Here is a 17452-nt window from a genome sequence, read left to right as displayed (position 1 = left end):
TCCCTGTGACCTCTGGCCCTCCCCCACACCCTTCCCTGTGACCTCTGACCCGGGACTCAGTGCCCATCCTGCCATCCTGAACCCAATGCTGGGGATGTCACCTCGGTCCTGTTCTTTGTGGGGAGGACTCAGGGCCCGTTCTGTGAGCTCTGGTCCTGTCTCATATTCTTCTCTTGGCCTTGTCAGATTCATTTCTGAACTGAGCCTCTGCCTCATCCCTTCCTTCCCCATGGTCTTAAGCCTCAGCCTCTGACCTCAGCCTCCAGCTCTGTACTAGGCTCCCTTCCCCTCACTTTCCGGCTTGTAGCCCACATGCTGGGTCTGGCCAGAGCCTTGAGCTGTGAAGGTCGGCCAGGCTGACCAGGCTGACCAGGCTTTGTGTGCCAGTTGGAAAGGTCTGTGTGGGAGCCCTGGGTGTTGCAGAGGGAAGAATTGGGAAGGGGGAGAAAACCAGAAGAGGAGGCTAGAGTAGGTTCTGACCGTCCCCATCTGAGTAAGGATGGGGCTCTGGCTGCTCCCACACCCTAGCTCCCCAACACCAAGTTGTGAAGCGGAAGGCGTCCTGTGAACAAGGCATGGCTAGTGGCAGTGGTGGGTGACAGGCATGATTCCCAGGAGGGAAAGGGCACAGAGGGAAGGGCAAGGACTGAGGCAGAGGCCGGGCTTGGGGAGGAGGCCTGCAGCTGTGTGACAGCCTGTGCAGAGAGATGGTGAGCTGTGGACAGCAGTGTGGTGGTGGCATGTGTCAGTTGTGGCAGAGATGGCTGTAGGTCGAGGTGACCAGAGAGACCCTGTGTCAGTGCCCCTGGGCGAGCGTGGCTATGCGCTTTCATTTCCTCAGGGGCTGTTGTGGTTTCAGGGGCCTGTCCATGTGGTTGGGTGTCACCATGCTTCCCTGAGTCTTTTTGAGCTGTCCCCTCACAATGTCCTGTGAGGGCGTGCGTGAGTTTGAACCCCAGCACTTTTCCCTAGTGTTGCCCTGTATCTGTGCAAGTCACTGGCAGCTCTCTGTGCCTCTTTCCCTAAGTGTGCCCACACTGACAGGGCAGAAGTGTTAAATGAGATCATATATGTAGTGTGCTCATCGCATGGCCAGGCTGGTGGGGGTCTTCACCATCCTGGTAACCTATGACTAGCCTCCTGGGCTTGGAAGTTTAGGGGATGTTGCTTCCTCCCAGAGCAGGAAGGGCAGGACGTCTGTGAGGCGAGCGGTATCTTTCTCCTCTCAAGCCTCCCCTGGTGCTGTGCTGCATGGGAGCTAGGCCTAGGTGCTGCAGAGGATGGGGAGGATTCTGAGAAGGGCGGAGGTCCCAAGAGACTCAGACACGGAGGGGGAGTTGGGTACCAGATGGACTCACAGCCCCTTGGGGGCAGCCCCCAAGCCCCCTCCTCCCCCAGTGACACATCAGCGCCCACCACAGCATGGTTAGCAGTTCTCAGAGAGTGGGGAGGCGGCAGCAAAATAAGAGAAAAGCAATTTGACGTTTCTAATAAAGCGTCGCTCCACTTTGCCAAATTAATTTTGACTCCCATAATTATTTGCTGTAGGAGCGGCCGCGTTCTCCCCACCGCCGCCTAATGAGGTAATTGGGGAATTAGGAATTAATGACTTTAACAGAAGTGACAACTGACTTCACATCAGGAGCAGCTCTGGGGAGCTGCCTCTCCCCCGGAGTGCACAGCTCCAAGGTTGGCTGCCTCCTAGGAAACCCAGGTGTCCTGCCTTCCAGCTCCCCTGGCCAGTCTTCTGCCGGTCCAGCTCCCAGCCTGCCAGTGCCCTTGACCATTGTCACTGTCTGGGTGGAGTCTTGTGAGGGGGAGAAGCCCTCAGAGACATCCAAGGGGCTGATACTATTCTGGGTGGTATCATTACTAACAATAGTAACCGGGAGGCTTGGCTGTTCCCTTGCCTGTGTGAGGAGCAGATGATGATCGTCTCCCTGGGGATGTTGTCAGTCCGTGGGTGGTGCATGGGTGGGGCTTGCTAAGATGGTTAGGCAGGGCGGCCTCAGTTTCCTTGCTTTACCTCCTTGGGGGTGGATGACAGTGTCTGTGCATACAGGTGTGTGTGGCTTGTGCAGGATCTTGGGATGGAGGAGTACTGGACCCCACACATAGACAGCCATGGGGAACATGGTTGGATGTCCTGCTTCTCAACCCACCCCTCACCTTCCTGAGCCCTCTCTACCCCCATTGCTAGGCCTTTGAGCTTTCTTTCAGTGTGGCTAACAACTAAAGGGTTTTTCTTGCTCAGGCTGGACTGAGCGTTTTTTCAGTGTGGTTTTGTGTGCTCGGCTAGGTCTCTGAGAGTGATCCAGGAGTCCAGAGGATGTTTGTGTCTGCCCTGTAAGACAGGGGATCAGGCTGACTCTGGCTGTGTGTCATGGCTACTGGGAGATGCAGGGGAGAACTGAGGCTTAGCTTTGGGTTTAGTGGGCCTTCCACTGGATGTTGAGGCAGGCTGGTCCTGAAGGCAGGATTGCCGTAGCATCTCTCACGCTCTCCCCCTCAGCTCTCTGAATGAGTGTCTCCCCAGACGAGTGGGCAAGGGGCAAGGACACTGGCTTTGGAGGTGGGCCAGCCGGGACTCAGATGCTAGGTCCTCTCTTAAGAGCTGTGAGACTGAGGTGTTACTTCATCCCCCAGCTTACTTTCTTCCTGGGTAAAATGTGACACCACAAGTTTCCTCAGGGTCATGTTTTGAGATCTCAGTGAAGCTCCTCCTCTCACTCCAGCACTGCTGGCCAAATTATTTGTGGGTTGGACCTCAGGTGGCCTCTCAGGCTTCCCTGTGGGCCTGGTTCCTAAGCTTGCAGGCTCTTTGCTTCCTTTCTACAGGTCTTTACCTGTCTTCTTCCTGCCCCCTCGAATCCCCCATCCTATCCCGTCCCCACACCCCAAGATCCCCCTTCCTTAATAAAGCTGGTATAGCTCTGCAGCCCTGTTCTCTCCCTTGCCCATCACTCCCTACACTTCCAGGGTCCAGGCTACCCCTGACACTGCAGCTGCAGAGAAGCTGTGCAGACCTGGGGATTGGGACCAGGCTGGAGTCTGGCAGGGCTGGGCTGGGGGGTAGGGGGGAGGAGGTGTGTGTGTCAGGCTGGCTTCTGAGGCTGTGAACTTGCCTATTGTGATCTCTTAGACAGGCTGCTACATCCTTGTCGTCCTTACGTGGACTTAGGGACCCTTGCATAGCATAGACGCCCATTTTCAAATATTCTGTATGAACCTGAGGGCAAGAGACAGACATGATTAATGGAAAGAGCTCTCTGTCTGCTTCTGCAGTCCTAGGTGGTGTCCCCAACTGATAAGCCTCCAGGGTACTCCACTGCCTGCATTTGTTAGGGGCAAACCTGCCCACCACCTTGAGTAGTTGAGACCAGGAGAGGTATCTTATAAAACCTGTGAAAGGCTGTGGAGGGAGGATTTTGGGGACCTCTGACAGTTTTACAGGGATACTTGTCTCCTCCCCATTGCTGACTCCTATCTCCCTGTCCCCAGGACCAGGGCACTGTTGGGGTGATTTTTAATGTGGGCACGGACGACATTACAATTGATGAGCCCAACGCCATCGTGAGTGACGGCAAATATCACGTGGTGCGCTTTACTCGAAGTGGTGGCAATGCCACCTTGCAGGTGGACAGCTGGCCAGTCAACGAGCGGTACCCGGCAGGTAGGTGATACAGGTCCACAGAGGAGGCACAGTGACAAGGGACAGGGCGGGGCCTGGCAGCCTCGGATTTTGGAATGCTGTGGGGCATGGCTAAGTGGAGAGGCTTCCGGCTGTGGGGAAGGGCGTGGCTCCAGAAAAGACTGGATGGAACCCCGGTGGGGGCGTGGCTAAGGAAAAGTTAGGACCGTGATGAAGGGAGGATAATATTTGGTGGATGAGATTGTAAAACCAGAAGCAAGTTTGAGGATGGGCAAAGAAGATAAAGAAGTGTAGAACGAGGGAGTATCCGATACCCCTGAGGAAAGGGTGAACTTAGAAAGGAGGGGCAGGGTGGAAATGGTGAGACTCATGGAGAAGTCTAAGAAAGATTTGTAAGTGAAATGAACACATCTTGGCAGGAGGCCGAGAAAACAGAACAGCCAAAGACCCAAAGTCAAGGACACATATTAGCCCCTGTAGATGCTGGCGAAAATAGCTTAGAGATGCCGAGACGGGATCCCAGTAAGAGACATGTTGGAAAGGAGACAGACAGGACAAGTGTGCAAAGGAGGGTCAGACACCTTCACAAGCAGCAATCAAGGTACCGGGACCTGTGCTCGGCCTGGGAACCCAGAGATGAGGACACAGAGAGCCAAGTTCCTAGGGCTACAGCTGTGGTGGTCAAGGACAAATCAAGGTCTTGGGAACCCAGGCGAGGGAGGAGGGTGAGGCTATGGGAAAAAAGAAAGGAAGCTCAGGAGGGAGCCTGGTGAGAGGAAGCCAGAGGAGGAGTGATGGAAGGTTCTGGAAATAGTCACAGAGACATCTGCAGAGATGGAGGCAGCTCCAGGATTGATGCACAGAGATGCAGAGCTGCTGACACAGACTCAGCTAGGGAGAGGAGAGATGGACAGAGCCCTGCAAGAGGCAGACCAGGAGGGAAGGAGGAAGGGAGGGGGGACACTGACCAGGAGGGAAGGAGGAAGGGAGGGGGACGTTGCAGGGAGAAGGACAGGGACCAGCGCTGCAGGTGCCTGTCACAGCAGCAGGGTGACCACCTGTGATCTCCATTGCTCCTAGCCAGAGTGACAGAGCATGCTCTCTGTCTCCTGAACCCTTGGGGCTAACAGTCATGGAGGCATAAGCCTGAATTGAATGGCTCTGGGCAACCCTTGAGATAAGTAAGAGCTTCTTACATTCTCCTAATAAACAGGCTGACCTACCTACAGGCCACCTGACACTCAGATCACCTCAGACACTCCCAAGGTCAGATAGATCCACAAGAAAACAGCTGTGTGAGGGACACTAGGCTACCCCAGAGCACTGGGCATAAGGGGTCAGATAAGCCAACTCTCCTACACAGGCCTGTCTTTGCTCTGTTTACTCCTACCCACAAGCAGACCCTGACAGCCTTGGGAATCAGAGTTCCCGCTGTCTCAGGGGAACAAGTATGTTCTTTGTAGTAATGGGGACATTGGCCTGTGCTGGACAGGGTGTGAAGAGTTCTCCATGCCCAGTCAGACATTATGCTCAGACGTTCACTTCACCGGGCAGAGGCTAGGAGGAAGGCGCGGTGTCTGCTATCCTTGGCCATGATCCCTGGATAGGTATAGGGAAAGGCTGTCTGGCATCCCTTCCCTATAAATCTGGGCATTTTTTAAGTTTTGGGGTGGTGAGGTAGGGCAGGCTTTCTCTACATAGCTCTAGCTGTTCTAGAACTCATTATATAGATAAGGCTGGTCTCGAACTCCCAGAGATCCACTTGCCTCTGCCTCTCAAATGCTGGAATTAAGGGGGTGTGCCACCACACCCATATAAATCTGGGTATTTTGAGGGAGGGCCCGATTGCCGCCCTGTGCACTGTGGGGGTGGCTCCTGAGTGATGCCACACAGGTCACTGCAGCAGCGAGAATGGACCCAGTCTATCACTGTTTGTTTGTTCCTTTGTTTGAGACAGGGCCTTACTCTGTAGCCCTGGCTGGCCTAGAACATGCCACATAGACTAGGCTCGCCTTGAACTCACAGATGCCCACTTGTGTCTGCCTTCCTTTAGAGTGCTGGCATTAAAGGTGTGTATCACCATACATGGCCTCCCACCTGACTCTTAAAGAACACAGATACAGCCTGCGGGTTCCGACTCAGTGCAGCCTGACATTTAACCCTGGATCTCTACTGACAGACCATGTGACCCATGTCAAGTCATCCAGCCTCTCTGAATCTATAGGGAAGGCAGTGTCATTGCCTGAAAGTGCTTAAGAAGACGTCCTGCATGTCCACATGAGCACAGGCATATATTGTCCCAACAGCCATTGATAAGCAGGCATAGGCCTGCCCTGGTTTCTGGTTAGGCTAGTGTAACCCTCGCCACTGTGGTAGGTTAGGAGCACCGAAAGACACTTTCTGCATAGATGTGCCTACAGTCCTATGCAACACACACACACACACACACACACACACACACACACACACACTTGTCTTTCTTGTCTCAGGGGTTGGAGCTTGAACATGGAGAGAACAGGTGGGTATCCAGATGGGAAGCCAAGGATGGAGAAGGGCGGGGCTGAAACTGGAGAAGGAAAGCTGTCTGAAGGAGAAGGGCTCAGGAGCGGGCAGGGTCTGCAGTGGAGGGAGAAGAGTGGGGCCAGGGCTGGGTTCTAAGGGCGGAGAGGTGCAGAAGCTGGCATTGCACAGAGGGTCTGAGAGGGAGAAGGCAGACAAGGCAAGGCCAGGGCACAGCCAGGGTCAGAGGTAGCCCAGGTTACCCGCAGGAGACAGGATGAAAGGGCTTTGGAGGAAGGAGTGCGGTCTGGGGAGGATCAGCATTGTCATGGGCCCCAGCAGTGAGGCCCTGGATCTGTAGAGAAGGCATCTCATGGACTCATGAGCCATTGCATTCGTGCTCACACGAATGGATGATGGCGGATTTATGGAGGTGTTCCTGAAGGTTCATGGAGGCGTACATAGGCTGACCCAGTCTCTAGTCTCTGGGCAGGTGAACAGGAGTAGTCTAGAGTTTAAACACCTAGCTCCCCTCTCCCTATGACCCTCTCACCCCATTGCCTGTGGGCAGCCCCAGCCCTCTTCTGTAGGAGCAGGCAGGTGTACAGAGTGACAGGACCAGGTGAGCAGAAGTAGCTTTGCAGGGAGGTGTAGGGTGAGGGAACGGAGACGGAGGTGGAAGGGTGTGGTGGGCCAGGGCTGTGGAGGGAAGAGGGAGCCCGTGAGGAGACAATTGGGACTTCAGTCCAGCAGACAATGAGAGTTAACGGTTTAAAGCTCTGACATGAGTGTGCCGGGTACCCCCTTAAATGCCGCATAAATCCCGCTTAACCCATCCCTCCCACTTCTAAACCACCCTCTAAACGCAGTAACCAGCTGGACAGCCCCCTAACTTAAACGTACTAAATGCCCCGCCCCCACCCCACCACCCCACTTTGGGATGGTGAAGGAAGTGGGCCTCAGCCTCAACAGCTTGACTAGATAAACCTGTTTAACCTCTGACCTTCCAGCTGTGGGTTTTTTATTTCTATTTTCTCTTCTTTACACTTCCCTTCCCTTTTCTTGGCTTCCCCTTTGGGTTACTCTCACCCCCAAGGGTGGGGCTGGCTCTGAATGGAGCCTAGGGAGGGGGCCCTGAGAGAGGAGGGGCCCAGCGTTCTGTCCTTGCCTCCCTCCTTTCTGTTGACTGTGGCTGCCTGCTGGGGTCTCCTGAGAACTGCATAATTACTTTCTAAAGCCTGTGGACTGCGCTGCCTGAGAAACCTACTGTCTTTCTAAACTTTTCCAAGGAAACTTTGATAACGAGCGCCTGGCGATTGCTAGACAGAGAATCCCCTACCGGCTTGGTCGAGTAGTAGATGAGTGGCTGCTCGACAAAGGTAATTAACCAGAATTAATTAATTAATTAACTAACTAACTAACTTTAAAAACACGATCTTAAAGGTGCAGAGCTCTCTCCCCCACCCCTTTGCCCCTTTGTCATGCCAAGCCCCAGGCGGAGGGTCTTATCCGGGCAGGATGCTCCCTTATGCCCCCGCTACATCCAGTCTGCTTCTGGGAGGTGGTTGGTAATGAGGAAGAGAAAACCTGGTGTCTTCCTAGAGTGAACCTCAGCGCCCTTAGCTTGTGCTGAGCTAAGACAACTGCAGTAGGAGGGGACATAGGCTAGAAGTCGGGGCTCTCCGGCCAAGTTCACCTCAGGAGTTTATAGTAAAGGGCCACAGGGTACCTGGAGGTAGGAAGGTTTGGGAAGGAAGGGGGGCAGTGAAGGGCTCAGAAGGGCTATCGGGAGGAGAAAGGAAGAGCTGGAGCCTCAGATCATACTGAAAGATCCCAAAGGCCTTGCTTGGTCTCAGGCCCTCTAGAAGTAGCGCAGGTTGATGGCAGACCGGACTAAGGGAGGAAGGGAAGGTGGTGGTCTCTTAGGGATTTGTAGAGGTCTCTGCCTGCTGGTCTGGTGAGGAGGAAGACAGAGCAGGTCCCTGAGAGGCCCCTATGTGCAAGTGAGGTGACTCTGCTGTGTGAGAGGGAGAAGGGTCCTTGTCAGCAGAAGTTGGGGGCCAAGGGCACAGCCAAGTTGTTCCTGTTGGAGGAGGGGCAAGCTCTGTACCTCTAAGGCTAAACTCTAGTGGGGAGCAGAAGTGCTAAAGCCCACTTAACCAGCTGATAACTGTGCATTAAATGTCCACGGGGCTTTCCCCGATAAAATCCCCCAATGTAACCTCCAGCCCCTGCACCCAGGGGCCTAAACATGCTGATAACCAGATGTCATAAACCCATAGCAGAACAAAAAAGTTAAAGGGACTGTAACATATCGCTAAAACCTGCAGCCCCCAGCCACACTGGGCCGCTCTCTCCAGCGGGGTGAACTTTAACCCTTTGAGGCGTTCATGGCAGGTGAGGGAAGGGGCCATGGAGGCCATGGCTCCCTTTCCTTTACCCACCCTCCCCTCCTAGAATCAAAGAGGCTGAGGGAGGAGCCTGGGCTGAGGCTGGGACAACTTGTGATACCAACCCCCCCCACACACACCCCAGGGTAGGTTGGGAGTACTGTTCAGAGGAGAAGATAATCTAGGGGCCAAAGAAGGGAAGAGTTCCATGCCTTCCACTATGGCATGTGGAAGCAGTTCCGGGGGGCAGTGCCTCACAATAAAGAGACCTGTAGTTAGATGGGTTTGGACTGGAATAGGCCTTTTAGAAGTCCACATGCACATTCATTTTGTAAAGGCTCGGAGAAGGCTTTTCAGAAGGGAATCTAGTTAGTGGAGAACTCATCTGACCCTTCTATCCTTTGTTTTTCTTGTAATTTTTATGCAGCAGCCTTCCACCTTTGTGGGCTGGGCCCAGCCATAAATGAGAAAGCACAGAGGAGACATCCATACTTGAGCCAGAAGTAGGAGGATCCTGGGGGAGGAGCGTCTGAGTAAGGAGCCCAAGGAAACACACTAGTGACCCAGGCAAGACAGGTGTTTGGGCGTCCTGGAGAGCCTGTGTTTCTAGAGAGGATATGTGTCACAAGTTGGACTGTCTCGGCCCAGGTTTGGGGGGCAGGGCTCCCAGGATCCTAACTTTAAACCAGATCTCTAACGAGGCACTAACCAGAAGCTAACAAGGGCTAAGCCAGGTCTTAAATGAAAGCAGCTGAAGGTCCATGGGAGCATGGGGCCTGCTCACACGCCATCTGCCCCTCCCTAATAACATCAAAACCAAAGTTAAATCTAAACCTAAACATAATAAATGTCTTTTCTAAAAATCCAAACCAAAACCAAAAAACTCAGAGGGTTAAACTGACCCCAGGTCTACTAAAACCAAAGCAAGCAGCCAAGCCCCGAACAGGGGTCATTCCGAGGAATCTAACACTGCCAAGTGCAGGCCCACATTGGCGCTGGAGCAGTTATTTTGGCTGTCAGTGAGCGAAGCAAGGTCCCTTTAACATTTTCCGTATCTGGGCTTGCATGCCTATATTGGGGGAAGGGCTCAGCTCACTGGGGCCTGCTCCCAGGGTAGTGACTGGGCCTCAGTGGCTGGGCCTCAGTGGCTGGGCCTCAGCAGGGCAAGAGAAGCTAAGCAGCCTAGCCAGCCATCATCAGATGCTAATGGGCGGGGGCAGCCTGGAGCAGACATATGCAGTCTGTCCCTCATCTTGCTGCTTCCTCTGCTCACACTCACAAACTCCACCTCGGCCTGGCAGGATGCCCTCCTGTCTATCTCTGCCGCCACTGCCTACTGCTTCGGAGGACACCATGGCTTGAGGCTGGACATTGGGTGGGACACTTGCAAGAATAGAGAGAAAAGATTGGGGTGGAACTGAAGGATAAGGATGAGGGGTGTTAGTCCCGGTGTGGGATCAGTGGGGTACGGGTGTAGATGGAGAGGCATGTGCATGGTGGGGATAGGGGTGACCCTTTCCCAGCCCATGGGTGCCCTGGCGACCCTCTCCTGTGAGGGTCCCACAAGGCTGGGCTAGGGGCTCTGGTTAACAATGACTTTCCCTTGGTTGTCTGCCTCTTCCTCATCCCTTTCCCCACCCATGTGCTGGCTTCCTCCTGGCTTCCACACTCCTCCCCCTCTACTCTCCACTCTCCATCCCTTCCTGGCCTCCCTGGACTGCCTGCCTCTCCTCTGCCTGCCCCCTCACCCCATCCCCATCCTTCAGGACGCCAGCTCACCATCTTCAACAGCCAGGCTGCCATCAAGATAGGGGGCCGGGATCAGGGCCGCCCCTTCCAGGGCCAGGTGTCCGGCCTCTACTACAATGGGCTCAAGGTACTGGCGCTGGCCGCCGAGAGCGACCCCAATGTGCGGACCGAAGGCCACCTACGCCTAGTAGGGGAAGGGCCGTCCGTGCTGCTCAGTGCGGAGACCACTGCCACCACTCTGCTGGCCGACATGGCCACCACCATCATGGAGACCACCACCACCATGGCCACCACCACTACTCGCCGGGGCCGTTCCCCCACAATGAGGGACAGCACCACCCAGGTGAGACCCCCTTCCGGGTCTGGGAAGGTCCAAGAGGTGTTGGCCTTGGGGTGGTTGGTTCTGCAGACAGCTGATTCTCACCTAGTGGTCACAGTGATGGTTTAGGATAGGGAGGTCTTCACATAGTGATCAGAGATGCTGACTATCTGAGGTGATCACCATTTCTAGGAGGTCTAGAGTTGTGGGTGGTTAACTGGAGAAGCCCGCCCACCCTAGCCAGGAGGAGGGAAGTCTTGATGAAGACTGTGGAAACAGTAAGGAGGGTGACCATGTTAGAGCTCAGTGGTGACCATGTCAGAGCTCAGTGGGCCAACTAGAGTTGGATAGTGGCATCTTAGGCAGAGTTGACACAGTAAAGTGGTGACATGAAGTCTCCCGGGGTGGGCAGCCCCTCTCAGCAGCCAGTAGAGGCCAGGGGCAGTCTTTCCCTGTGCTGGAGGTGAGACTTCAAGACTGTAAGCCTTTGGCTTCACAAAGCTTCTGCATGTGACTTTGAGCAAGCACCAAGTATCAAGTACCACAGCTGGCCGGCCTCTGCCTTGTCCTTTGTATGTGTTTTGAGTAGCTGCGCACAGTTCTCTGTGCTTTACCCTACACAAGGTCATCTGCCAGCTCAGGTGCTCTCTGGATCTGGTGAGAGTCTAGCGAGGGCTGCACATGGGAAGCAGCAAAACTCGAGGAGCAGTCAGGCCTGGCGTCCTGGGTGGTCAAAACTCAAGATGGGACTGCCTAGTAGCTGGGTTCCCTAATTGTCACCACTGTCTGTACTGACTACTGGTTATGGAGAGCTTGTACTTGCCACAGTGACCTAGCTGGACCACCTCAGCCCCACAGTGTTTCTGTCTTTCTCCACCTCCCCTTGTCACTGCCTTGGCTATTGAGCCTGCAGGCCCAGAGGAATCTTGGGATATCCATGGGGACGTCTTTCTGAACCAGTCTGTCTTCAGCTTGTCTCAGGGATGGGCTTACTGTATACGAGGCTCTTCTTTCCTGCCAGTCTGTCCTGTAGGGATCCTGAGGCTGGGCTGGCTGGGAGAGAGAGACAAAATATAAGCCTTCCTGTGTATTGTCAATGCCCTGAAATCTGTGGGATCCGGATGCCCAGGGGCTTTCCTCTAGGGAGTTGGGAGCTCTAAGAGAAAAGCCTGGGCTCACCTAGGCTGGCTACCTATGCCTTCCAAATCCTTTCTAATCTTAGTAGAAGAGGGTAGGCAGACCAACCCTGTGCTAAAGAGAGTGGATGGTCCCAGAGAGATTCTGGGTTGTGTGGAAAAGAGAGAGGGTCAAGGATGTGGAAGGCAAGAGGAGTCCATGACTTTGTCTTTGGGCAAGGGCTGTTGGGTTGAAGTGGAACTTAGGGAGCTGCAGGTTGGAACCCTCTCACCCTGGCATCCTTGGCCTCCATAGTGACTCTCTCCTAATCCATCATCCCCCAGCTTCCTTACTCCTTGGACTTTGGGTCTCCTGCCTTGGCTCTATTTCCTAACCCTGCTAAACTTCCCTTCCCCCTCAGGCTCACTCATCTCAGGGATCCTCTTTCTTTGCAATCAGTAGAGAAAATGCTGACAAAGTCGACTCCTGTTGTCATGGCAACCATAGTCCTAATTATTGTGCAGAGCCTGGTTCTCTCTGTGGAAGGGGGTTGGGAAAGATTGAGATGTGGTAGGGTGGGGAAGCTGGAGATGAGAAACCCTCCAGACCCTGTCACCCTCTCTGTGTCTGAGCCTTCTCCATACCCCTTTTTCCTGCCGCAGACACCTTGGACCTCTGGGAAACACCTTGCAGCCCAGAGTTGGCATCCCACCCCCTGGCTCCCTAGTGTTAGGGCTCAACACTTGTCTGATCTTTGGGAGCTATAGGGCTGGTTCTGTTGATTATCCTTTAGCATGGAAATTGAGAGGCCAAGTCACTCAACACATGGTGAGGGCGTTGGGCGTGGCCTTGGCCCTGTCTTCTGTGATGTTCCATACCTTGGGAAGCAGCTGTGGGATTTGTTCACCAACTGGAACCCTCTCTTTCCCTACTTTTCCTCTTACCATCCCTCCCCCCACCCCCAGAACACAGATGACCTCCTGGTGGCCTCAGCTGAGTGTCCAAGTGATGATGAGGACCTGGAGGAGTGTGAGCCTAGTACTGGTGAGTGCCTTTCCCCCCTCCCCTGCCCTGGGCCCCTGCGACGCTGCTGGGGAGGGGGGCGACTCTCTGCCACCTGGCCCCAGCCCAGGGTGTCCTGCAGACTTTACTCTCTCCTGCAGTCCCTTTGTAACTTAGAAGACCCCAGGTCCCTCACATGCCCTCTGACAAGGTGCCTTTTGATGTCCCATCCTTGGAGATAGTGAAGTCTTTAGCTTGGGCTCCTAGGGGAGGAGAGCCAAGAGGAACTGGGAGAAAAGAGGGAGATGTGGCTATAGAAACATGAGGAACTGCAGCTCCCATGAGTCCCAAAATGGGAGGTGGGGAACTACAATTCCCATCAGCCCTCAGGTCCAAAACTACAACTCCCATCAGCCCTGAAGCCTGGTGCTCTCTTGGCCACTCATAGAGGTCTCTGTTGGCACTCCCTTGGCCTCCTACTCAGCCTTAGGGACTTATCTGGTATTCTTGAAGGGGTCCTCAGGATGCCAAGTCAAGCAGGGCAGTTGCTACATGGGACCTCTATAACTGGCACTAGGTGGAGTTACCCCTTAGGCCAGACATGCAGTCCTCTAGGGGAGATCCTAGCTTGAGAGCTGCTGCAGGAGAAGCTATGGGAAAGGGCCTCCTGAGTGGTGGCAACACAGGGACTCTGCTTAATGTTGCCAACTGGAGCCAAGGCTACAGCGACAGAGAGCAACTGGGCAAGTTGGGGGTGAGCTTTGCATGCTGGCTGAGAGCATGAGAGTAGGGTGGCCTAGTGGTTGCTGTTCATCTGAGCAGGTTGGCAGTGGCTCACAGGAACAGCAGGAGGTGGTCACTGGGGGGTTGACAGCAGGACTGGTAAAAGGACTGGATGTGGCTGCTGGGAGCTCCCAGTAGGGGATCACAGGCCTTGGCTGCAGCCTGGGTGACATAGGAGCAGAGGGGCTGCCCACATCTCTTGCTTGGCTTCCCAGAGGCTTCTTATCTTACCATACCATGGTGGCACCCGAGCTGTGGGGTTCAGCAAGGCTGGGGCAAGTGCATGCAGGGATGGAGAAAGGCTGTGAATCTGACCTGAGGTCAGGGGTCTGGAGGTCTAGCAGCTCCGTAGGAGACATTGAAGTTGAGAGTGGGCTGCCCCAGAGAGAGTGTGGGGAGATAGGTGGAGCCTAGACAGTGGAGCCCTGGTGTCCTGGTCACAGACCAGCAGTGGAAGTCTCTATAACCAGGGGCTAATGCCCCTTGCCTCCACCCTTTCCTCCCCAGTAGTTGGGAGCTGAGTGGGATTGTTCTGTGGTCCTGGACCAAGGAGCATTCATGGGAGGTACCAGCTGCCAGACAGGAAAGTCCTCACTGTCCACATGTCCACAGCTCAGGGCCTGTGCCTCTGGGAACAGATGCTCTCCTCTGCAGGAGCAGGAGGCCCCTCTGCTGGGAGCCATTTCTTTACTCTGCAGCCCAACTATTACTTTGGGAGACACTGGGCATGTGACAGAGTCTGCCCACAGCACCTCTCAGCACTGCCTAATCCATCAAAGCTACAGGCAGTGTCTGAGAATCCTTACAGGCTGACACAGCCTCCAGCAAGGGTTACTCTAAGTGGCTGCAGGGGACAAACTGTGAGAACTCTGGGATGGGGCACATGCTATCGGACACAATCTCCGTGCCGATAGATTTCTGCTCTCTCTCAACTCTGCAGAGCCAGAGCACGGAACACAGGCATGTCACACACACACACACACACACACACACACACACACACACACACACCAGGCTGTCATAGGGCCATACTGGGAGGGTTGAGGGTCCCAGCCAAGACTCTTATCTAGAAGCATGAGCACGTACAACAGTGTTCTCTCTGGTACCTGGAGACATTGCAGGGTTTGTTAGAATAGGAGAGTAAGGTAGACGGGAAGTGGATGGGTCAGCGCCCCCAAGTCACTGAGGCGCTCCCAGAGGTCACTGAGCATTGAGCCATTCTTCTGTAAAACAGAGCCACTATGTGAGGGGAAAATAGTGGAAGTGGAGGAAGACCAGAGGCTGGGGTCTGGCCTAGCTTTGAACGTAAGCCCTGGAGGTAGGGCGGAGCGGCCCCTGGAGTGTCCAGGGCTCACCTACATCACTCAGTCCACAGCTCTGAAAACCCTCCTGTCCCTATTGCCCCATGGGAAGTCATGGCCTGGACCATGTTCCCTGTCCCTGTTATCCTGGCCTCTGCAACTAGAGTCCATTTTGAGGTCCCAGGATAAGGAAACCTTTTCTGGCAGAACATCAGGCTCCTGGCAAAGGCGGAGGCAGCCTGGCTAGTGACGGGCTGCTCAGAGCCTGGCCCCAGGCTGTCTACCCTCCGCATGGGCAGATCTTCACCGTGGATGGGAGTGTGTGCCCTGGAATCATCCCTGTTTGGCCTCTTCACCTCCCCATCCCTCTCACAGGCTCCAGGCCCTGTCCTCCTGGCTTAGTGAGCCTGTCACCTAGCACACTGTTTTCCTGGAGGCTGGAGGTCCAGGCACATAGAATATTATTAGAATTCTCCCTAGTGGGAGTGCCTTTAAGGGACAAACACCTACAGTTGGTAATGTGACACACCACCCTGCATGCCCAGCTGTCCTGGCCCACACACTGTATTTCCAGCCCAGCCCTCAGACGACTGTGGACTTTGCACCCCTGAGATTCATAGGAAGAATGCAAAGACATATATCCACAGAGGCACACATCCATTGCACACACATGTGCTCCAACCAGGGTCACACTTGTACACCTATGCATACAGATTCACATACTGCCCAGAATCTCACATATTCATTCAACATATTCATTCATTCATTCATTCATTCATTCTCTCTCTCTCTCTTTCTCTCTCTGTCAACACACACACACACACACACACACACACACACTCAAACTTAGAAGAGTGCATGCAATTTATACTCCGATGAACAGAGGCATACAGATGCTTAGACCCAAAGAGTCACATGTGTGCCCAGATACCCTGAAACCAATATACAGTACACTCCCAAGAAATCCAGAGAAACACAAGGGGGTATAGTGTACACAGTCCCATGAAGCATGTTATGTGGCAGAGTCACTGAGTGTCTCATGTGCATACTTAGAGCTTCCAGAACACCTAGAGATGCCTAGACTTACAGCTGCTTACCTGCTCAGCCCTCACACCTGTGCACGCCATGCTCCGCTGCACAAAGGCTCCTGCACTCAGCGCTGTGAGCCTTGAACCCACTCCGGTTCCTACATATGCTCAGGGCTACGTGGAAGTGCATGCTTAAACCCACAGAAGCAACTCCCACATGCTCGCATCTGTTGATGTATACAGACCTGCTAAGAGCCAGAAAGCCTCTGTACTCTGTACTCTGTACTCACGTACATCATGTACTCTGGGCATGCACTGTACCTTCAGATCTTTGTGTGTATGCTCATTTGTGCTAAAGACTCACAGAGGCACATGTCTTGTGCATGTCCTTGGACTCAGTTACACTTCCGTGCTCAGTTCACAGAGGCACACATCTGTGACTGAGCCCCCTGTGTAACACTTGCTCACAAATGTGTCCAGACCACAGTACACATAGACATTCAGATTACCAGATGGCCACATGTTTCCTAACCACAGACACCACATTTGTGTTCAGGCATGTACACAATTCAGCACTCATGGAAGCACACACATACATATATCTACAGACCTGTCCCTCGTGTCTGTGTGCACAGGACTTATACTTCTGTCCATGGATACTCACCAAGACACACATGTCCATCTGTGGAGGCATGTACTCATGGGCCCACATGTTTGCCCCCACAGGAGGGGCCTCTACACACTGAGGTGTAAGTATGTACTAAGACAGAAGGAGCATGGGAATATGCTGTCCAAGTGGGGTGTAAGTGCTCAGATCCCAGAAGTCTATGCGTATGTCCACATTGGTTCAGTCTCATGGACTTGCACGCCTTTTACACTGTCCTCCTGAGCGGGAACCCTGAGAGGCACACTCATGCACGTACATTCATACTTACACATATTTATCTTCAGACCCTGCGAAGCATATGTACACAGACACACCCAGTTTCACAAGTGTATACTCCACAGAGACACACGTTGATGTATGTCCACACTCATTCAGACCCCCAAAGAGGGGGTGCGCATGAACACAAATACAGAGAGAGAGAGAGAGAGAGAGAGAGAGAGAGAGAGAGAGAGGCCTAAAATGTCCCACACAAATGCTCACAGACTCAGGTGTAACTGTGTCTCCATGGTACCCTTGCAGTGACACATAAAAGGGCAGGTGTCCATCTTTAGACTTGTAGGTCATGTGTGTATTCAGGCCCATTTCAGAATAGTGTCTGCTGTGTGTTCACTCTCAGGGGTACGTACACAGTTATTAAACCCACAAGGGCATATCAACATGCTCAGGGCCACCTGGTTTTGTAGAGACATACACACATGTCCTTAGGGGTGTGTTCAGTGCATACAGGTTCATGTGTGCCCAGATGAATGCCAGCATCTTGCATTTACCCTACATGCATCCCCTCAGTGTCACCCACCCATAAGTGACCCTTAGAGGCATATGCACACACATTTGATCAGATGCACAGAAGCATGGGTTTGGATTCCTAGGAGTTTCTAGAGTGACACTACTTGCTATAATGACTCTTGGCTTCTGTAGTTTAACAGAAACCTGACTTACATGCTTC

The 17452-nt window shown here is 53.7% G+C and overlaps 1 protein-coding gene across 1 annotated transcript in view; it reads left to right on the top strand.

Annotated features, from left to right (window-relative positions):
* The window catches only part of Nrxn2 (neurexin 2), a 99082-nt gene that overhangs the window by 72787 nt on the left and 8843 nt on the right, over positions 1-17452 (top strand). The window contains 4 exon segments of the mRNA XM_028770976.1: positions 3502-3673; positions 7441-7530; positions 10308-10633; positions 12691-12769. Of these exon segments, the coding sequence (XP_028626809.1) occupies positions 3502-3673; positions 7441-7530; positions 10308-10633; positions 12691-12769 (667 nt within the window).

Source organism: Grammomys surdaster, unplaced genomic scaffold, assembly GCF_004785775.1.
Source record: "Grammomys surdaster isolate TR1022 unplaced genomic scaffold, NIH_TR_1.0 205, whole genome shotgun sequence".
In the NCBI taxonomy this organism is placed as follows: Eukaryota; Metazoa; Chordata; class Mammalia; order Rodentia; family Muridae; genus Grammomys; species Grammomys surdaster.
The sequence above is the reverse complement of the archived record's forward strand: the minus strand, read 5'-3'. Positions and strand labels throughout refer to the sequence as shown.